Source organism: Filicampus tigris, chromosome 5 (assembly GCF_054856515.1).
Source record: "Filicampus tigris isolate MCC_2025a chromosome 5, RoL_Ftig_1.0, whole genome shotgun sequence".
NCBI lineage: Eukaryota > Metazoa > Chordata > Actinopteri > Syngnathiformes > Syngnathidae > Filicampus > Filicampus tigris.
The window spans coordinates 29177501-29195414 of record NC_141221.1 but is presented as its reverse complement, the minus strand read 5'-3'; the positions used below and the strand labels follow the sequence as shown (position 1 = coordinate 29195414).

Below are 17914 nucleotides of genomic sequence, written 5' to 3'. Positions count from 1 at the left end.
CAAAGAATAAAACATGTACTTCCTTTAGCCAAGATATCATGTGGATCACGTTATATCAGCTTTTAAAGTCAATGTGACGCCGAATTGTAAAGTAAATTCAAATGGCGGACTTCCTGTTAGGTTTAGCATATGGCTCCAAGATACTTTTTGTAGGCCTTGACTTGTTACATATACCACCAAATTGTCGCAGAGGTAGGTAAACAGTAAAACGGGAGCTGCTTTTAAAAAAAAAAAAAAAATCTATGGGGCGAGCTATTTTTTAAAAAAAAAAATCACGATAACTTGAAAAATTGATGATTTCACCAGGCCTGATGTGTGTGCAAAGTTTCGTGAGATTTCGTGCATGTTTAGACCATCAAAATCTGCATTGTTTTACGGGTAAACAGTCTATTGCCATGGCGACAGCTATTTATAGAGAAAAATCACAAACGTCATATTATAACATCAGGAAGACCTACACACTCTTCCAAGCAAAGGTGAGGTGGACCTGGTTAATCTGGTAGGATAAAAACAAAGAAAAAAAACATGAATATCCTTCAGCCACTAGATGGCACTACCACTAGGATGAAAAATAAGTTTGTAGATGTCTTCAGCCCTTGGCTATCATCAAATATGAAAAATTTCGATAAGATTGGATGGTCTGAGTCAAGTTAAATGAATGATGCGGACTAAAAGCGTGTAAACTGATAATTAACCGAACATCCAGGCTGTCACGTTTGACTTGCTCGCTAAAGTACTGTGTGTGCGGCGCGTTTGTGTTTGTGGGCTCATCAGTGACTGTTTTCTCAGTGCGTGTGTTTACTAAGATTTTGTTTAGCGTGCTTGCGCTAAGTTTTCCTCGTAATCCATATGGCTCGTGGTGGAACAGAATTGCTCTTCAGAGTGACCGTTTTGACACATCTAACAATGTTATTCCCATCGACGTCACTCTTGTCAAGCTCAAACCGTTTACAGACGTGGACTCGCGCATTACTATGAATCCCCTCTGGATACTCCTCCATACTTGAAACATAGCTCTGCTGCAGAGCGGACAGGGGCACGTGACTTGGTCCTGCCCGCTGATTTGGAGAATGATTATCACTTTTTCCTCCTCTCCCGTCAATGCACACGCCGCATGAGCGTTTCAGCATTTCCTCATACTTTGCGGCCATCGACTGACTCGTTATGCTTTTCGAGGCAGTATTAATACTCGATAATGTAAAATTACACATCGTGAAAGCAAGAATGACAATATATATCGCCGAACCCTACTTAAATTTTTTTTTTTTTAAAAAAAAGAGGGGGGAAGAACCAGGCAAGCAGACCAGGTTTTTTCACTGTTTAGAATGCCTAGAATGCCTGCTGGCTGCAACGGCTGGGGCGACGAAGGGCACTGCCTTGGAGCTTGGGGTAAGATTAGACTTAGAAGAAAAAGAGGCGTCGGGAAAAAAAGATCCGGCAGTGGCGTCGACAGCCCGCTGAACTGAAGGGTGATGGGCACAGGACCGGGTCTGGGCAGGGGCAAGAGGGGGCCTGGCCCACTCAGATATATGTTGTGCTCCCCCAAACTAAATCCCCCAAAATATATTATATTTCGCATATTTTTATCTCATTCCTCTCTCCCCCGCTCCACTTCTTAATGTCTTGCTTGCTGTCTCAAATATAAAATAAAAATATATATATTTTATATATTTAATTTAAAATATAAAATTAATATAAATTATAAAATAAAAGTTGTTTCTCATCTCATGTTTCTCGACCCTGCTCCATCTCCTCTCTTCACTATGCTCAGAGTATTGACCTGTTGCCTGCTTGATGTGAGGGATAGCTGTCTGCAGTGAGCTGAGACCCAACTTCCAATCACTCTTCAGTTTGCAAATGGGCCAGCTTTGTCAGTTAGACATGATAAAAGGTACTGGAACACAATGCCACCTCAAGATGTGTGGCTGCCCCCTCAAGATTTGTGGCTGCCCCCTCAAGATTTGTGGCTGCCCCCTCATACATGCCCGGCAGTGAAATGAGCCCAAAATACCCGGTGCAGTTGGCCAGTGGCCCGGGAAGGGAAAGCTGCCAGGTCACAGAGGACTGCCTCTATGGCGGCCTTGAAAGCGTGCACATCAAAATTTAAGGATTTTTTTGTTTTGTTATGTTTTTAAGGTATTATAATTCATTTTGGCATTTCAGTTTTTGGCCTTGGTTTACTTTCGTTTGTTGGTTTCAGCGCATTCCTCATGACAATGACACAATCACATGAATGTTGTGAGCTGTTTCATCTTGAGACAATGTACCATTGAGGATGGCAGCTGCCATCAATGATTTGTGTCTGTACCTGACGTTCCATGCAGTGGTGAAGTCAGGATTAAGCAGCAAGAGGGTGGATGTGATATCCACTACAGCTGAGGGAAAACAAACATGATCATTAATGGCAGAAACACATACACACATATTTACCATGTCAAGTAAGGTATGGTGGTGACATGGTACGTTTATGGAATAGATTAATCAATTGAATGTTTGACTTTCTCGTCATTGCAGCCATTTGCCAAAATAAAAAAAGTTCATTTTATTTCTCATTAATGTACACTCAGCACCCCATCTTGACAGAAAAAAATAAATGTATACATTTTTGCATATATATGAAAAAAGAAAAACTGAAACATCAAATGGTCATAAGTATTCAGACCATGTGTTGCTCAGTATTGAGAAGCACCCTTTTCAGCTAGTACAGCCATGAATCTTCTTGAGAATGATGCAAATGTTTTTGACACCTGGATTTGGGGATCCTCTGCCATTCTTCCTTGCAGATACTCTCCAGTTCTGTCAGGTTGGATGGTGAACAGTGGTGGACGGCCATTTTCAGGTCTTTCCAGATATGCTCAATCGGGTTTACGTCAGGGCTCTGGCTGGCCCCAGAGTTGTTCTCCTTTGTTATTTTAGCTGTGTTCTTCAGGTCATTGTCCTGTTGAAAGGTGAACCTTCCGCCCAGTCTTAGGCCCTGAGCAGTCTAGAAGAGGTTTTCCTCCAGGATATCTCTGTACTTGGCCGCATTCATCTTTCATTCAATTGCAACCAGTCGTACACATAGTAGTTTTGGTGTGCCACGGAGGGCCATTATGACTCTGAACCCATGTAAATGTATAATCGCCTTATATGATCACAAATACACAACAAATTGATGGATGGCTGGTTTTGAAACTAGAAGCCGGTAAGTAATTGTTTGTTAGATTATTTTCCAAGTTATTTAAAGTGGGAGGATTGGTAACAGATAACATTACAGTATCTAATGTCTCAGTGGTGTTAAAAGTGTAAACAATTTGCAAGAAACGTGAAGTTGAGGCACATGATTTGCACATAAAATGAGGTTGCGGGCTGGACCTGGCCCCCGAGACTTGAGTTTGACACCTATGATCTAGGCCTTTACACTGAGGAGAGGCTTCCGTCGGGCCACACAGCTATACAGCCCCAACTGGTGGAGGGCTGCAGTGATAGTTGACTTTGTGGAACTTTCTCTCACTGAATCTCTGGAGCTCAGCCAAAGTGATCTTTGGGTTCTTCTTTACCACTATCACCAAGGCTCTTCTTGTATGTTTGCTCAGTTTGGCTGGACGGCCAGTTTTCTGAAGAGTTGCGGTCGTCCCAAACTTCTTCCATTTGAGGACTATGGAGGCGACTGTGCTCTTAGGAACGTTGAGTGCTGCAGAAATTCTTTTGTAACCTTGGCCGGATCTGTGCCTTGCCACAATTCCGTAATGATCTCTTGGACAGTTCCTTCGACCTCATGATTCTCATTTTCTCTGACATTCACTGTGAGCTGTAAGGACTTATATAGACCTTTCCTAATCAAGTTCAATCAGTTTAATTAAACACAGCTGGACTCCAATTAAGATGCGGAACCATCTCAAGGAGGATCAGAAGAAATGGCCAAACCGATGCAAAGGGTCTGAATACTTATGACCATATGATATTTCAGTTTTTTTTCATACATTTATTTCAGTTTTTTATCTGTCAAGATGGGGTGCTGAGTGTACATTAATGAGAAATAAAATTAACTTTCTTGATTTTGGCAAATGGCTGCAATAACACAGAAAGGGAAATATTTCAAGGGGTATGAATACTTTGCGTGGCCACTGTTTGGAGTGGGCAGATGGAAAACATTTTTGCTGATGTTCACTTCCAGTTATCTACAGGAATAAATCGAGATACAATGGAGAGATTAAAGAACTTTATTTTGAAAGGTATAAGCACACTTGGTCAAATGAAGTTTTGTCTAAAACTAAAACTTAAAGTACAGTACGTAATGTTTTGTTAAAAGACCATTTTGTCCTGAAACACATGTCACATTCAACCTAACAGTGTGTGCAAAGTTGATGTCTGGTACTCTGTCTCTGGAAACTCCTACAGTGTGTACTGAGTTGACGTCTGGTACTCTGCCTCTGGGTTTGTAAACTGGATATTTCCACTCCATAGAGAAGCAGACTTGTTGTTTATGTCACTTGAAATGTGTGTGACACAATTTGTACACATTTTAATATGTTGTATTAAACCATAAAATATCCATCTCGCAATCCTTTTTTTTTTATTGATACAAATTGACATAGTATTTTATGGATTTAGCGTTACGCTTGGGCGTCTTCACTACGAAATCAAGGGGCGGTGCTTATGACATATCTGAACCCCATGTCTGACTTGCTGGCTGGCAGCGGTGAACTGTGCACATCGTGTTTTCTCTTCTGAGTCATTTCGTTTTTTGTTTCACTTGGGATTATGCAGCCACGTAGTGTTGGTGTCTTTTGATTGAACCGACGGGAGGACAGCGCGAGCCTGTTTCGGTTCCCGAAAGATGTGGTTTTGCAGGAAAAAGAGGGAGACATCATTGGACCTGCTGGGCAGAAGCATCCTAACGCAACGCAACGCAACTCAACTCAGTTGTATTTATAAAGCACTTGAGACAACCATTTCTGAAAGCCATTCTGAAAATAGGTAACAACTAAAATCTAGTAACACGCGCACGCGCACGCACACACACACACACCCCCACACACACACACACACACACGCACCCACGCACACACACACGCACGCACACACACACACACAGTTCAATCACAGCCACCATCATGCAAGAGAGAACGTATACTGCACATGCACATATAACTGCTGATGCAAAATTAATAGAGGCTATTGTCTGACAGTCAATGAAAATGAACCACTTTACAATGCTTTAGCGTACCGAACTGTTTTCATTAACTGTCAGTATTTCTGTATTGAAGGTTTTAATGGATTTGAGAAAAATATTTAGCCTTCCACCTTGTTGTCAAACTTGTCACATGCATGTGATTTGCCAGGTATATTTTTAAGAAAAAAATTGCACAAGGCACCTTTATAAGGGCCTGTATTTTACAAGGGTCTGTATTAGTATTACTGCGTTTCAACAACTTTGGTTTTGGAAATATTTGTTTTTTTCTATTATAAAGCAGCAAAACACTAATTCATGTTCTTGTCTCAACATACTATATGCAGCCAACAATACTTGGGATTTGTTTTTGTTTTTAATGTTTTTTATTCAGAGCTACATTCATCAATGTTATCATTTAGTTATTTTAATAATTTAATTACAGGATTATTTTACATAGGTTATGCCATCATCTCAAACAATATAATTGTCATCATATTTTCAGGAGTAGCTGCAGAATTGAAGGTGGAGATGGACATGCAGTGATGACAGCCATGGATGAGACTTGACAATGATGCTGGAGTGACTCCGGGGACTCTGAGAATATTGAGATGCCACCGGAGCTGGGCTGATTTGCTCAGAGAACGTAGAAGTTACAAAAGAAAATGAAAATAGTTGGTTAGACAAGTGTTATATGATCACAAGTTTGATTGGAAATGGCTACTGGGACAGACACTGGCCCAGAGTAAAATATTGACACACTATAGTCCCTCCAGGATTTCGCGAAGTTGCGATCGCAACTATTAATGCAAAAATCAAGAAAATCAAGAAAATCCAGCGAAATTGCACTTTCCCGCAACTGTTGTTTAAACACCGCAACTTTCCCGCAACAACTGCGTTTTAAAAATGAACATTTCACATAACTGGGGTTATTTTGACTAAAATGGCTCCACGAGCACCCTCCTGGAAATAGCAGCGGTAGCAGAAGTCACGAAGAAATACTCACGGAAGCGATGGAAGCGAACGAATTAACTTGAGAAACTTAGTAATATAAAATGTGTATGTGAATAACTTAAGTTAAGCAGAGAGTTGGGCAATATGCTGACGTAAATCAACCATTAAACTTGTCTTTAAATGTGTTAGCTGAAGTTTTACCATCAGACAAATTTGAAATATGTACAAAATTATCAACTGAAGAAGTTGCACCGTCTCCCTTTGGTACAACACCTTACTTTACTATCATCACACTAAAAACATGTAAATGTACTATTACATGTTTCCACATGCACCTAACATTCAAAAATTGTTTTAAGAATTTGATATATTGCCCACTTGTAGTTATTTCACTGATGATGTGATATTACATTATATCAAGGCACACAGTTGGGGAAAAAAGACATCTAAGAGTGCTAAAAGTTGTCCCTTTCTTTTCAGATCAGTGAAACTTCCAACATCCCACTGTTAGTGACCACCCCTCTATAGGCCCTGATACACCAAAACGACGTCGGAGGTCGTTAAGCGTCGTGGTGTATTTAAGCACCGTCTGATTAGTGTAGTCACCACTGTCGTAGTGTCGTAACCCGTCTGTAAGCACCTTGGGGGAGTTTACCCACGTTGAATCGGCGTCGCCAGTCGTGACATTTGGTCACTCTGATTGGCTGTTAGCTAGCAAATCAGCGCGCAGCGCACCAATGTGAAATGACAAATGTGGAAAAACAGTGAGCATGCCTTCGCTGCCTTAATCTTACAAATACAAGAGCGAGGGTTGACATTGTAAGTATTTCACAATACCGTGTCGAGAACGTGATGGTTTGCTTCGCGTGGGAGTTCATCGTGAGCGAATAGAGCTGAATGCATCGTTTACGTTTTTAGAATCCGCCCTCGGTCAACAGCTTTCCGGTTGGAGTTTTCTAACCATGAGATGGTGACAACCGCCACCGATGATATGGAAGTGTATTACATATTATGCATTCGCAGAAGGTACTTTAATGGTCAGCGTCGCTGTCTGTCGTTGCGGGTGTATTCCTCCAGCGTGACATGCCGACAGCCGGCCGGACGCCACAGGGGGTAAGCGTCTGTCACTGTTGGCCAGCGTCTTTTTGGTGTATCAGGGCCTTATGAGACGATCCCCGAAAGAGAGAGTCATCAATGCAGGAGCCATTCTGGCTTATCATTAGCTTAAAAAAAATGTACCGGTATATTTATATGCAGTCTACTTGAAAGAAGAGGCACTGAGGAGCCACATTGAGAAAAGGACTGTTGCAGATATGAATTTGATACAACTCCAGAAGCTGAGAGGAAATGTGTGCTGATATCATTTTTCAATATAGAATATACACATTTGTAAATTAACTGTTGCTATTTCAAACATCTTTTGTAAAAATCTTCTTAAACTTTGTTGAAAATGTTTGCTTAGCCCATTAAAGCCTAAAGCGCCTGGCTCAACAGCTCCCCAAAACCTGAGGTCATCTTTGGAATTACCCTTGAAACTTGAAGTTTTCCCAAAAATTCAACACCTACATAATAATTAATACCTGAGCCCCTGTAGCACACAGAAATATAATTCCAAAAGAATTTGAGACCTTAGACATGTGGCTTGCACACAGGCCCGAGTTTATTGATCTTTACGGTTTCAATCGAAGATGTAAAAATAAATTGTCAGTGCAAGAGAAGGAGTATTTTTAATGTAAACAAATCAAGTGGTAATTTCCATCGTCTATTCTGTTACAAAGACATCGATATTGTCATTTTCTACAAACATATCTGAACTATATATCACGTTCAACTGGTTCAAAGTCCACAAGCGCGTTGCCTATATCACTGCAGTTATTCATTTCAGAGCTCCTGCGATCAACGGATGACCACCATTATGATTCACAAGAATTCCGGAACATCCTCCACTGGGTTACGGCACCGCCACGTGTATATTCTGATGCATTTTATTGGTTAAGAGACCTATAATTACATAATAAAAAGAAAATGGCGTGTACGTTCTCCCGGCTTTAAGGGTAGAAAGACGCAACAGCGCTCCCAGCTCTAGTGGTAGAAAAGCGGTTATGCACTCCCGTCCTTCATGGATTAATTGTAAACAAATAAGGTTTTGAGAAAAAAATTTTAACTTTTAGGAAAATTGCCCACGAATTCAGGCATTTCAGACCGCCAAAAATGCCTACGAAATCTTGGAGGGAATGTCTGATGCATATTAAACACACAGTGACATTTGATACCATATCTATATTTCTATTATCATTTATGCATACAGTATACTGTACATGTACAGGTCCTTCTAAAAAAAATTGCATATTGTGATAAAGTTCATTTTCCATAATGTAATGATAAAAAATAAACTTTCATATATTTTAGATTCATTGCACACCAACCGAAGTAGTTCAAGCCTTTTATTGTTTTCATATTGATGATTTTGGCAAAAAAGTGAAGAAAAACAAAAATCCCTATCTCAAAAAATGTATGTCATCCGACCAATTAAAAAAAAAGTGTTTTTAATACAAAAAAAAGTCTACCTTCACCTTCAAATAATTATGTTCAGTTATGCACTCAATACTTGGACGGTAATCCTTTTGGAAATGACTGCTTCAATGCGGCATGGCATGGAGGCCATTTTTGCCAATTCGGCAGGGGAAACGCAATCATTCCGCTGATGTGTCACAAAACAGGCAACGGCTTCTTCTCGGGTCACTAGCAGAAGTGACGTACGAGCTCGTCTTCAGTCGGCACGTCAACGACTCTGAAGATTCTCGTCAAAGTGGCAATACTGTCCGTTTTGTAATTTAATTTTTTCAATCGTAACTCAGAACATACAAACACAGCAGACGGGATGACAAACACAGTGACAAAGAAATATATTAGAGAAATATATCGTAAAGCGTGACGTCATCAGCAGGCAAGAAGGAGGACCCGATCAAATCTGGACAAATTTCAAATTTTCAATGAACATTCGATCAGTCCAGCCCTTGGCTTGTAATTTTTTTTTTTTATTTTATGTGGCCCGCCGTTAATTTCACTTTGACACCCCTGGTCTAAAATCTCCCCCGAAATAAAAAGATAACAACACTTTCTTGCTGGAAACGAAATAATAGGAAATAATATGAAAACAATGAAAACAGAAATTATGCCACCAAGCAATGTGTGCTCTGTGAAAAATACGTGTGGAACATGCAGAACAGAAATGCCGTGGGAATGCGTACAGTGGTCATTCTATAACGCACACATTCGCACGCACGCACACACACACACTGCATGAGGAAAAAGTATATTTTTTGTTGCGTGGATATGTTTTTTGTTCTGTGTTCAATAAAACTCACCAAAACTCCAATATGCGATGATTTCTTGCAAAATCGTAAACTCGGGAAGAATGCAAAAAGCAAACATCGCAGAAGGAGCATGAACAAACCCAACTACTACTGGGAAGCTTACAAAATGTAGGATTCTCTTCCAAACAAATGGTCAATGAAGTGGTGGGAGGGGGGGGATGTAATTGCATTGCAAAGTAGGGGGTGGCTTCTCGGGCTACTACACTTTAACATAACAATAGCTCGGTTAATCCCTTGACACACCCACTATCCCTGGGTTAAAAAAATCCCGAATGGAAGCGCAAGGTAGGCGGATTAAAAAACCCGGCTAAGGAAGTTCTAGTGTTAACAGTACTTTTGGCACTGTGAGCAGGTGCCAGGTCGTGCTGAAAAATGAAATCTTCATCTCCACAAAGCTTTTCAGCATATGGAAGCATGAAGTGCTCCAAAATCTGCATTAAACTAGCTGCATTGACTCTGCCCCTGATAAAACACAGTGGACCAACACCAGCAGCTGACATGGCACCCCAGAGCATCACTGACTGTGGGTACTTGACACTGGACTTCAGGCATTTTGGCATTTCCTTCTCACCAGTCTTCCTCCAGACTCTGGCATGTTGATTTCCGAATGACATGCAAAATTGGCTTTCATCCGAAAAAAGCACTTTGGACCACTGTGCAACAGTCCAGTGCTGCTTCTCTGTAACCCACGTCAGGCGCTTCTGCCGCTGTTTCTGGTTCAAAAGTGGCTTGACCTGGGGAATGCGGCACCTGTAGCCCATTTCCCGCACAGGCCTATTGCACAGTGGCTCTGGATGTATCGACTCCAGACTCAGTCCAACGTTTCCAAAGCTCCCCCAAGGTCTGGAATCGGCCCTTCTCCACAATCTTTCTCAGGATCCGGTCACCTCTTCTGTGCAGCATTTTCTGCCACATGTTTTCCTTCCCACGGACTTCCCAAGAGGTGCCTTGATACAGCACTCTGGGAACAGCCTATTCGATCAGAGATTTCTTTCTGTATCTTACTCTCTTGCTTAAGGGTGTCAATGTTGGCCTTCTAGACAGCAGTCAGGTTGGCAGTCTCACCCATGATTGTGGTTTTGAGTAATGAATCAAGCTGGGAGTTTTTAAAAGTGTTAGGAATCGTTTGCAGGTGTTTAGCGTTAATTCGTTGATTCATATGATTAGGTTAATAGCGCGTTTAGAGTACCTTTTTATGATATGCAAATTTTTTGAGAATTGAGATTTTATTTTACAAAATCATCAATATTAAAACAAAGGCTTGAACTACTTCAGTTGGTGTGCAATGAATCTAAAATATATGAAAGTTTAATTTTTATCATTACATTATGGAAGATAATGAACTTTATCACAATATGCCATTTTGTTGTAGAAGGACATGTATATTCAACATTACTTCATAAAAAAATACTACTACTTGTGAATAATTAACATTTCTATCACAATGAGGAAAATGACACTCTCAATCAATAAAATATGTTACAAGATGGTTAACCTCTCTCCAATCATGTTGCTACCATTTAATAAAAGCTAGATGGCAGTATGACTTGGCTACTGTGTGCTCTGAAACCTCTTTAATTAAACAATAAAAACGGAGTGACCAATACTTACCGAGAGCTTGTCATCGCTCTGAGCTGACCACATTGGCTCAGTGACGTCAGCACGCACTGGGTCAAACTCACCGGCGCGGCCAGTGGGCGTTCCCGGCTCACGAAAACATCCAGTTTTCTGCATCTTTTTCCAGGTCTTTTCAGTGCTTTTTCACAGTAATCATTGGAATCCTATTATGTGTACTTGTACTCCTTAAAAAGGTTTTACAGGTGTTACATCTAAATGAGACGTGACGCCCTCTACGGCCTTTTTCACATCTTACTGTGTCCATGTTCTATGGACCAACATGGTTGGCCGTTGTCCGTCTTGTATGTTTGGGTTAGCCACTTCAATCACTGAATATGTATCTGCCTGGTTACAGTCAAATTGAGTTACTTCTGAAGTTGGTGACATCATTTTCCCTAATGTGCGTGACCACTCCTGTCCGAAATCCCTCAGACCTCAACACCCTTCGTGATTCTGACTCAAACTGAGGTGGTGCTATGTTTAAGGGTAAAGCGGGATAAATGGAGGTCTGTGAGCAAGTCTCTAGTTTTACTTCCCTGTCTCTCTTATTCTGTTCTCTTACTGCCACTGGTCCTGTCTCGTCGTCATCTCTATGAAACATAACATTGTCCATCTTACTTGACCCCTTCTCACATCTTTGTGCCATTAATTATCAATAGCTTATGTCCTCAAACCCATCGTTTTCCATTTTCTTTTCACTGTTTTTGCGTTTAGTTCTTATTTTATCCTGCAGATTTGTTCAGTTTTGTGTGTTAAGATGGCCAGCAAAGTTCTATTTTGTTATTCAAAGGTTTAAGTGTTTTATTTTGGAAGGACAATGACGCTCCACAAATTTCTAGTCTTTATATGCAAGGTAGTGTTAGGATCGCTTTTATCAACGGTTTTACTGTTAGATATCCCCATTCTTTTTATGTAGAGTCAGTTGTGGGACACCCGACTTTTACCTTAAAACAGGGTGATAATCAGGGTGGCAATCCTCAAGCTTCTACTACAAGTGGCGGAGGATTCTTGCCAATGCTTCCACACAAAGTTGCCACTTATAACCCTGTTTATTTTCACTCACACAGGTTGCACAGTCACACTTTTAGCAGCATTTTATCACAGAGTTTAAGTACGTACAGGACACCGTCGCCCTTTCAGTTTTATAGACTTACTCAGTCTCTTCACAGTTTTATAGACTTACTCAGTCTCTTCACAGTTTTATAGACTTACTCAGTCTCTTCACGGTTTTATAGACTTACTCTGTCTTGCATTTACTTGATAGGGACTAGTATTATCAAGGTTTTACCAGCGGTTACCTAGACGCGCAATTCACTCATCCACATGAGTATTTTCACTCATCCGGCTTTCGGTCAACCTTCAGTTCCCAGAAGCAGAGCCGAGGACAAGTCCCGGAAAGGGTCTTAGTACCGTGGCCATGGTCTTTACCTGGAGGTTGACTCAGCAGATGGAAACTTCAGGTATAAAGGGATCCGGCTCGAAGGACCAATTTAATGTCAGGTTCACACCACTGAAGACATTGATAAATAACACACACAATGAGGTGAGAAGACACTCAACACAATATTGTCTTTTTGAACTGTACAATTACAATTCCTCACAGCGTTCTGATCAGCCCCTCCGCCTCCTCTCTTTTTATTTTCTTAGGGGTCCCTGACTACAAAGGTGTTCCAGCTCTCAGGGTAACGGAAGCAGTTGGAAAACTCTGAGCTTGTTTTGTCTATGTGTGTGCGTGTGTGTGTAACATTATTATGCATGTGTGAAGGCAAGGCACACAAAGCAGGCTAGTCCGAGATTAGAACAAGACTAAGGATCTAATTTCTATATTGCATGATACAAATGAGACAAAAGGCAAATATTATTTAGACATTATTCTTACAAATATTAAAGTCTAAGTCTAAATTCAAAGAATAAAACCAACCAGCCTAAACATGGCATAGGCCATGTTTCACCAACCAGCCTAAACATGGCATAGGCCTCTGAGCTGCTGCCAAAAAAAAAAAAAAACAAACAAAAAAAAACAAACAAACAAACAAAAAAATTAGAAATGAATTGAATCGTGACTAAATGGAAAATCAAATCCAATTGAGAATTTGGAGACATGTGACACTCCCAATTACAATCAGCTACTAGGGAAGGCTGAAGGAAACAAATAAATCTGCAATGTCATACCCCAACTGTTTACGGACCAGCATACCGTATTTTAAGACTATAAGTCGCATTTTTTTTTCATAGTTTGCCCAGGGTGCGACTTATACTCTGGGGCGACTTATGTGTGAAATTATTAACACATTATTACTGTCATGGCTTGTTAGTGCTGACTTGTATTTATGATGTTTTGTCTCCCTCTGCAGGTGCTTTAGCATAATTGACTGTCCCCAATATTTCTAACTTGTCTTCTTATTGGCAGACTTAATCACACCACCTCCAATTCATAGTTCACTTAGTCTGCTAAGCGACATGTTAGCTTGACGTGTTTACAGCCATTTTACAGCTTGCGTCAAGCTGCAGAGGGAGACAAAACATCATGAATACAGGTCAGCACTAACAAGCCATGACAATTACCTCTACGCCAACACAACAAATCAAAATAGACTCATTTTCTCCCCCCAAGACATTCAATCAATCAACATTAAAATACAGTAGAGTTTACTGTGGTTAAGTACAGTACTGTACTGCATTGGTGTGACAGTATTTTTTTCAACAGTATTTGGACCATGTTTGTTGTAATGTACTGTATTTTGTTCATATACCTGTAATTTATAGTGCAGTTTTTGTTTAATAAAATATTTTGGGAAAATATTTTTTTTGCATTATATTGCTTGTGTTGTTAACTTGTTACACATATATTTTGTTAACATACTTGCAGGTTTATACAGGACATGTTTCATTTCCACATAGGGAAATTCCGTTATAAGGAAAAATTGGACAATGAAAATATTAGGGGTGTAACGCTACGCTAAATCACATTTCGGTTCGGTATATTTTCGGTACAAAAAAAACAGATTTAAAAAAATATATATGTTTATTTTGAAAACACGACAAGATGAAATGGTACATTTTTTAGAAAAAATAAATATTCTAAGAAATTACACCATAATAAAAAATACACTAACCAATAAAGATCTCTTAATTTTGTAAATTACTAAGACACTGAAATCTAAACACTCAGCAGCAATGACACATCTAAGTATTCAAGTTAAAGACAAGTTGCCATAATGTATACATGTATAGACTTTTGGTGATGAAAAAAATACACACAATAACATTTACAATTATTGCTAACTATATTAAAACTCTTTTTATAATGAAAAACACTTTAAAAAAGTCTTTATGAAATTGTATACACTTTTTTGGCATTGAAATCTATGAATGTTCAACAGCATATTGTCACGAATTGGGTTATCTGTGTTGTGGTTGGACTTGGGTGTTGCTGAGTTGTGATGTTTCCGAGGTTCATGAATGCATCGTACGGCAAGCGAGTAGAGCAGCGGAGGAAGAAGAGCGGGAGCAGTTGTACTTGGGTTAATAAAAACGTGATAATTAAATTACGTCTGACGGTGTGTTCCTGGAAGACGCTACAATATGATAAATCTCGCTATTTAAGTTTGACGTTTTGGGCTAAAAATACTCTTTGGTTCTGTTAGGGATTGTGGTATTGCCCCCCCTCTTGTAAAGGTATGCTCCAGTAGCAGGTGGGAGGCATGGGTTACGTGATGTGAAAACAAGGAAATACAGACACGCTTGAACGCACGCTGCTGTCTCAGTCTCTTCATAACAAACAGCTTCCTCGTCTCAGAAATATTCACAGTCGGATGATACCGTGTTGTTTGACGGGCTAGCCGCTAGCCGCAACATAGCCGCCAGCCGCAACATAGCCGCCAATTTCATGTAGCAATGTCGGCACACAACTTTCGGACTTATCCACGCACCTTTCCCCATCGGCGATGGGGAAAAGGAAAGACAGAATGTTCCCAAACAGGAGACCGCAGTGTACGCGGGCACCTTCGAGCTCTGGCTCTTTGCTGGCTCTCTCTTTTGTGCCGCCACTCTCGTCTCCCGCATGCAAGCAGTCAGCGTCCGTGCGTATGCTCGCTCTAATAAGTGGACCGAACCAAACGCAAGTGGACCAAACCGAACATGCCATACCGAAACGTATTAATACACCCGAGTGTACAGTTAGACCCATAGAAAATATGATTCCTTACTAGGGCTGCAACAAACGATTAATTTGCTAGTCGACTAATCACGACTACTGTTAGTAATGTTAGATCGACTAGCAATTGGATAATATATAAATTGCAGAAAATCGCAGTAGCAAGCTGCTCCTCTTTTAATAAGCATCATTCGCTTACAGCTTAAATTCTTTATGTACAAACTAGACAAGATGATAGTACATTCAACCTGTATTAAACTTTGCAACTTAAGCCATCATTCCTGACAGGTTTATAAATAAAGGAGCGACTTATATTGATACTCTGGCCTAACAATTTTTTGCTGTAATTCTTTAGTGCGTTTTAAAATTTAACCAAAACTATACACTATGCAGAGTTGCACCAATACAGTGAAATTATCTATGAATACAAAATGAAGAACTTGTATATGTACAAGTATTCACTCTTCTTGGGCACCAAGACTTTTTTTTTTTTTTTAACGGAAGGTAGTGAATATCAGAGGAGTAAATTGGGTAAATGCTCTGTGCTAAAGAAAACTAAAATAAACACTTGTATTGGTTCTTGTATTGGTTTTTAATTTTGCGTTAATTTAAACTATCAAAAAGGTTTTGTTATGCTTTTCACTAGTATGCATAGTTTAAAAGTAGTAAATTGATCTACACAATCAAAATATGGTATGCACCTGTAACAAAAAAAAGACCTTTTTTTTGCACTATAACAGTATATTACAACAAATTGAATTATGGATTTTATTGTTATGTGATGCCGATGTGTGGCACATATGTCGTTTTTGTGTTGAGTGCTGATATTTCCCAGTTCAAGAACGCATCCCTCCGTTCGCGAGTGAGAGAAAGAGAGAGAGAGCAAGTGTGCGCTTCCTGCTTCGATGTCCACCACGGGCATAAACATACAGAGTTTTGGTTGTTAATCAACGCGGGTTTACTGAATAATGGCTGCTTAATCCATAGAAGATGCTACGATGTGTTAGCGTATCAAATAGGAGCCTTACATCAAACACACCGTAACGTGTGTATGCTAACTGCAGCTAGCTTCTAGACACAACTGTGCCTATGTCAGATATGAAATCAGGCATAAACCATAACTTGCTTCCTTGTTTTAAATGATCGGGCATCCCCATCGTGCTGTCATGAAAGGCAGGTTTGCATTTTATTGAGTATATTTGGTGAAATGCGCCATAACCTTCGGACTCTGTTGCCAACACGAATTAGCCCTGACTGTGTAGGCTTACACTACTTTATCCACAATGCTTCTGTTTACATCACCCGGATTACCACCACTGCACATGTGCGTTGCAGATAGGAAAACAGGCAGGGGGAGAAGAGCGAGACGTGGCAGTCTCGACAGAAAAATAATGTGAATAATAAATAATAAAAAGATATATAAATAAATGACACATCGACAATTGAAATTAATTGTCGGCGATTTTGATCGTCTACGTCGTCGTGATTAGTCAACTAATCATGGCAGCCCAATTAATTACTAGAGAATACTTACTGTACTTTAAAATTTCAGGGTTTTCTAACAGTGGCATAAATTAACACTGTTTCTGTAGGTTAGCCCAGGGCTACTACGTGACTGCGTCGGGCCTTCCAACTAGGTCAGCACAAATAAATCAAATAATCAACATGGTCTTGATTTTTTAAAAATTCAATATTTGGAGTTTTATTCAGGGCGGCACGGCGGTAGACTGGTTAGAACACCCGCCTCACAGTGCAGAGGTCGTGGGTTCAAGTCCGGCCCCGGCCTTCCTGTGTGGAGTTTGCATGTTCTCCCCGTGCCTGCGTGGGTTTCCTCCCACATTCCAAAAACATGCATGGAAGGTTAATTGGACACTCTAAATTGCCCCTAGGTGTGATTGTGAGTGAGAATGTTTGTTTGTCTCTGTATGCCCTGCGATTGGCTGGCAACCAATTCAGGGTGTACCGCGCCTACTGCCCGAAGACAGCTGGGATAGGCTCCAGCACGCTCACGACCCTTGTGAGGATAAGCGGACTGGATAATGGATGGAGTTTTATTCACTTAAACTAATCAATCATTGTTCATCTTTTTGCAGCATTACGCACATTTTTTAAGTAGCAACAAAGATTTCATTTTTACTTTCATTTTTGCCTGGGTAAGAATGGAGAAATTATCTAGTCACTAATCTTTATTATCAATACTTATCACATCACTCCCTTTGTCCCTATCCCACATCGGAGATCACCCGATTGTTCGGGAATCTGTAGCTATTTGGAGACAGTTGAGAAAGCGTTTTAGGCTGCTTGGCCCATCCGTGCTTACGCCTTTACTGAGGAATTTTAATTTTTTACATTCTAACACTGATGTGGCTTTCAGAATTTGGCATGATAAAGGACTTCGGACGATTAATGATCTTTATGAGAATGGTGGTTTTTCGTCTTTTGCCGACCTTTCATCTAAATTTGATCTGCCGAATTCAATTTTTTTCCGTTATCTCCAGACTTGGAATTTTGCCTAAAAACGGTTTCTTCACTTTCCCAACAGACTTCCTGAAACTTCTTTGGATACTTTACTTGGAACTAAACCTCAAAAGAGTAGATGCATTTTGGTGTTACATAAAATACTCGACAGCATACTTTTGAAGTCGATTTGTACAATTA

The 17914-nt window shown here is 40.2% G+C and overlaps 1 protein-coding gene across 1 annotated transcript in view; it reads right to left on the bottom strand.

The window, feature by feature from the left end:
• The window catches only part of ptar1 (protein prenyltransferase alpha subunit repeat containing 1), a 59687-nt gene that overhangs the window by 33159 nt on the left and 8614 nt on the right, over nucleotides 1-17914 (bottom strand). The window contains exon 3 of the mRNA XM_086030700.1: nucleotides 2309-2375. Within this exon, the coding sequence (XP_085886826.1) occupies nucleotides 2309-2375 (67 nt within the window). The remainder of the gene's footprint in view (nucleotides 1-2308; nucleotides 2376-17914) is intronic.